This window comes from Galeopterus variegatus, unplaced genomic scaffold (assembly GCF_000696425.1).
Source record: "Galeopterus variegatus unplaced genomic scaffold, G_variegatus-3.0.2 Scaffold1548, whole genome shotgun sequence".
Classification (NCBI taxonomy): Eukaryota; Metazoa; Chordata; class Mammalia; order Dermoptera; family Cynocephalidae; genus Galeopterus; species Galeopterus variegatus.
Genome location: NW_007727659.1, coordinates 298499 through 304211, shown reverse-complemented (window position 1 = coordinate 304211; position 5713 = coordinate 298499). Strand labels below are relative to the sequence as shown.

The 5713-nt window shown below is 36.7% G+C and overlaps 1 protein-coding gene and 1 pseudogene across 1 annotated transcript in view; both read left to right on the top strand.

Annotated features, from left to right (window-relative positions):
* Positions 1-5713, top strand: part of GK5 (glycerol kinase 5 (putative)) — a 64572-nt gene that overhangs the window by 13900 nt on the left and 44959 nt on the right. The window contains exon 4 of the mRNA XM_008577592.1: positions 5475-5641. Coding sequence (XP_008575814.1) covers positions 5475-5641 — 167 coding nt within the window. The remainder of the gene's footprint in view (positions 1-5474; positions 5642-5713) is intronic.
* Positions 2028-2348, top strand: LOC103594383 (annotated as a pseudogene).

Genomic DNA, 5713 nt, shown 5'->3' with positions numbered 1-5713 from the left:
AAAAAAAGACATTACAACTGATAATATAGAAATACAAAGGCTCATAAAAGATGGTTAGGAACAATTACATGCCAACAAATTGATAACCTAGAAGAAATAGATAAATTCCTGTATACATATAATCTACCAAGATTAGATTATAAAGAAAGAGAACATCCGAAAAAACAAAATGAATAAGGATATTGAATCAGTAATAAATCTCCCATCAAACAAAAGCCCAGTACCCAGTGGCTTCACTGCTGAATTGTACCAAATATTTAAAGAAGAATTAATACCAGTTCTTCTCAAGCTATTTCAAAACATAGAAGAGGAGGGAATACTTCCAAACTCATTCTACAATGACAGTATACCCTGATACCAAAACCAGACAAGGATGCAACAAAAAAAGAAAACCACAGGCCAATATCCCTGATGAACATAGATGAACATAGATCCTCAATAAAGTACTAGCAAGCCAAATTAAACCACACATTACAAATCCACCATGATCAAGTAGGATTCACCCCAGGGTTGCAAGGATATATTTAACTTCTTCTTTTCCAATTTAGATGCCTTTTATTTCTTTCTCTTGCCTATGTGGCCTGGATAGAACTTCCAGTACTATGTTGAATAAAAATGGCAAAACATATGCAATGGTTGCGTATGTTTCTTTTTGTTGCATCCTTGTCTGGTTTTGGTAACAGGGTAATACTGTCCTTGTAGAATAAGTTTGGAAGTATTCCCTCCTCTTCACTGTTTTGAAATAGTTTGAGAAGACCTGGGAGAAGAACTGGTATAAGTTCTTCTTTAAATATTTGGTACAATTCAGCAGTTAAGCCGTTAGGTCCTGGGCTTTTCTTTGATGGGTTTCAACATATGCATATCTCAAAATGTTACATAGCACATTAACAGAATGAAGGACAAAAACTGTGTGATCATTTCAATAGATGCAGAAAAAGCATTTGGCAAAATTCAACATCCCTTCATTATAAAAAATATCAAAAAATTAGGTATAGAAAGAATGTACCTCATAATAACATCCATATATTACAAACCCACAGCTACTATCATACTAAACAGAGAAAAGTTGAAAGCTTTTTCTATAAGATCTTGAATAAGACAAGGATGCCACTTATGCCATTTTTATTCAACATAGTACTGGAAGTTCTAGCCAGGCCATGTAGGCAAGAGAAAGAAATAAAACACATCTAAATTGGAAAAGAAGAAGTTAAATTGTCCATTTGGAGACAATGTGGTCTTATATGGAGAATACCCTAAAGACTTCAGCAAAAAACTTTTAGATCTAATAAATGAATTCAGCAAAGTTGCAAGATAAAAAATTAGCATACAAAAACCAGTAGCATTTCTATACACTAACAGTGAACCATCTGAAAAAGGAATCAAGAAAACTCCTATTTGCAATAGCTACCAAAAAAAAAAAAAAAAAAAAAAAACCCAAAAAAAAAAAAAAAAAAAACCCCTTTTTTCAAAAGCCCCCAAAAAAAAAAAAAAAAAAAACCCCTTTTTTCAAAAGCCCCCAAAAAAAAAAAAAAAAAAAACCCCTTTTTTCAAAAGCCCCCAAAAAAAAAAAAAAAAAAAAAAAAAAACCCAAAACAAACAAACAAAAAACTTAGGAGTAAATTTAACCAAGAAAGTGAAAGACATACACTGAATACTCTAAAACACTAATGAAAGAAATTGAAAAAGACAAATGAATGGAAAGATATTTCATGTTTATGTTCACAAGAATAGATATTGTTAAAATGTCCATGCTACCCAAAGTGATCTATAGATTCAATGCAACGCCTATCGAAATACCAATTACATTTTTCACAGATAGAAAAACCAATCCTAAAATTCATATGGAACCACCAAAGACCCCTAATAGCCCAAGCAATTTTGAGCAAAAGGGACAAATCTGGAGGTATTACATTCCTTGACTTCCAATTACACTACGAGAGAGTGGGCCTTTGAATTATATGACTTCAAATTATACTACTTTCAAGCGGGAATCTTCGTAGCATGAGCAACTAAAGAGTGAATTAAAAATGGGTGATGTTGAGAAAGGCAAGAAGATTTTTGTTCAGAAGCGTGCCCAGTGCCACACCATGAAAAAGGGAAGCAAGCACAAGATTGGTCCCAATCTCCATGGTCTGTTTGGGCAGAAGACAGGTCAGGCACCTGGATTCTCTTACACAGATGCCAACAAGAACAAAAGCATCACCTGGGGATAGGATACGCTCATGGAGTATTTGGAGAATCCCAAGAAGTGTATCCCTGGACCAAAAATGATCTTCACTGGCATTAAGAAGAAGGCAGAAAGGGCAGACTTGATAGCTTATTTCAAAAAAGCTAATAATGAGTAATAGTTGGCCAGTGCTTTATTTATTACAAAACAGAAATGTCTCATGACTTACATGTACCATAATTTAATTGATCTCATACACCAGAATTCAGATTATGAATGACTGACAGAATATTTTTCTTGGACAGTTCTGATTCAAGTAAGACCGGTTTGTGGTTAAGTGAATATGATAGGTTTTTTGAATTTTGATAGTAATTCCAGTTTTGTAAATACCATCACTGTTTTCCCCTTCTAAAGATATGATTGGACTTGATTAGTAAAGTTCAACTTTTCACAAAGATGATGAATGCCATCTCAAAACCTATTGGAGATTGGTTTTATATCTAGATTTATATAACTGATTATATGAATAAATTTAAATACTGGAGAAATCCCTTCCCTTTCTCAGAACTGAAAACAAAACAAAACGAATTGTACTACAAAGCTGTAGTAAACAAAACAGTGTGGTACTGGCATAAAAACAAGACACTCGGGCCGAGCCCATGGTGCACTCAGGAGAGTGCAGCGCTGGGAGCACAGCAGTGCTCCTGCCGCGGGTTCGGATCCTATGTAGGGATGACCGGTGCGCTCACAGCGCTCACTGGCTGGGGGGGGTGTGGCCAGTCTAAAAAAGGAAAAAAAAAAAAAACCCCCAAACCAAAGGAAAAAAAAAAAAAACCCCCAAACCAAAGGAAAAAAAAAAAAAACCCCCAAACCAAAGGAAAAAAAAAAAAAACCCCCAAACCAAAGGAAAAAAAAAAAAAACCCCCAAACCAAAGGAAAAAAAAAAAAAACCCCCAAACCAAAGGAAAAAAAAAAAAAACCCCCAAACCAAAGGAAAAAAAAAAAAAACCCCCAAACCAAAGGAAAAAAAAAAAAAACCCCCAAACCAAAGGAAAAAAAAAAAAAACCCCCAAACCAAAGGAAAAAAAAAAAAAACCCCCAAACCAAAGGAAAAAAAAAAAAAACCCCCAAACCAAAGGAAAAAAAAAAAAAAAAAAAAAAAACAAGACACTCAGACCAATGGAACAGAATAGAGAACTCAGAAATAACATTCATGCATTTATAGCCATCTGATTTTCAGCAAAGGTGCCAGGAACACATAATGGAGAAAGGACAGTCTCTTTAATAAAGACTGTTGGGAAAAGTGGATATCCACATGCAGGAGAATGAAATTACACCCTTATATCTCACCATATGTAAAAATCAACTTAAAATGGATAAAAGCCTTAAATGTAAGACCCCAAACTATGAAACTACTGGAAGAAAACATAGGGGAAAAGCTTCATGCATTGGTCTGTGCAATGTTTTTCTTGGATGTGACCTCAAAAGCACAGGCAACAAAATCAAAAATAGACAAAGGGATTACATGAAACCAAAACAGCTTCTACACAGCAAAGGAAACAATCAACAGACTGAAAAGAGAACCTGTAGAATGGAAGGAAATATTTACAAATTATGTAACTGATAAGGAGTTAATATCCAAAATATATATGGAACTCAAAAAACTCAATAGCAAGAAAAGAAATAACCCAATTAAGAAATGGACAAAAGACTTGAACAGGTATTTCTCAACATAAGACATACAAATAGCCAACAGGTATATGAAAAATGCCCAACATTAATCATCAGGGAAATGTAAGTCAAAACCACAATGAGATATCACCTCACTCCTGTTAGAATGGCTGTTATCAAAAAGATAAAAGATAACAAGTGTTGGTGAGGATGTAGAGAAAAGGCAATCCTTACACACTGTTTGTGAGAAGGTAAATTAGTAGAGCCATCATGGAAAACAATATGGTGGTTCCTCAAAATATTAAAAATAGAACTTTCATATGATCCAGCAATCTCACTACTGGTTATATATCCAAAGGAAATGAAGTCAGTATGTTGAAGAAATATCTGCACTCCCATATTTATTGCAGCATTATTCACAACTGCCAAGTTATAGAATCAACCTAAGAGTCCATCAGTGGATGAATGGATTAAGAACATGTGGTATACACTTGTATATATACAATGGAATACTATTCATCCATAAAAAATAATAAAATCCTGATATTTGCAACAGCATAAATGAACATGGAGGACATTATGATAAGTGAAATAAGTTAGGCACTGAGACAAATACTGCACAATTTCATGCATGTGAAATCCAAAAAAGCTGATCTCATAGAAACAGAGAGTAGAATGATTGTTACCGGAGGCTGGTGTGGTAGTGAGGAGGGGTTTGGGGAGGTGTTGGTAAAAGGATATGTGATTATAGTTAGGAAGAATAAATTCAAGAAATCTATTGTATGGTTAATAACTTGCTTTGTGTTGCTTCGCCCCCCACGGATTTGTCACCCTATGTCCCCGGGTGACGGAGATGCAAAGGACTACTCAAAGCCCATCTCTTCTGAGCAGTGAGAAGCCCCAAGTGGTTAACTTCCCTGGGACCATCCAGCAAGAGGCAACCCTCCCTCAGGAAATTAAGCCTGAATTGGAGTTCTCTTCCTGCATTTATTTTCCAGACCAGGAAGTTACAGGAAGAGACATAGGTGGGGTTATAGTTTAACAGTATAGGCTGGTAACTTTCAGTGAAACAAGCCAGATGACATTCTAGTAGACAATTAAGTGATCTTATCAACACAAGTTTGATCTTAGCAAACATTTCTTTTTCTTTCAGTGAAACAAGCCAGATGACATTCCAGTAGACAATTAAGTGATCTTATCAACACAAGTTTGATCTTAGCAAACATTTCTTTTTCTTTTTTTTTTTTTTTTGACTGGTAAGGGGATCTTAACCCTTGACTTGGTGTTGTCAGCACCACGCTCACCTAGTGAGCGAACTGGCCATCCCTATATGGGATCCGAACCCGTGGCCTTGGTGTTATCAGCACCACACTCTCCCGAGTGAGCCACAGGCTGGCCCATAGCAAACATTTCTTTACAGCAATTTCTCAGTATCTTTACATAACAATCAGTAACTAGTCTGTCCTTGAGCCAGCAACCTTGCTGTGCCACATCTTTTATCTTAAACTGGAGACTTATAGCCTGAGGAAAATTTCAGTCCTCCGCAAGGTCAATATTTGAGAGCTTGTTTGGAGGTTCTAGCAGGGGAGTGCAGCTACTCGTATACCCTTGACCGAAGAACGGTCCTCTCCTCTAGCGTGGAAGGTCGTCCTCTTCGACCGAGCGTGCAGCTTCGGGAGGGACGTACATGGAGCGGTGAGGGAGGAAGGGGACACCCGCCTAGCCAGCCAGATCAGCCGAATCAACCCTGGCAATCAATGGGGTGACAGATGTCGCAGCCAGATCGCCCTCACATCCAGCAAGGTCAATATTTGAAACTGCAAGACTTTGGAAAACCAGGCCCTGTGAAGTACATATGCTTTTTAGTGTATTCCA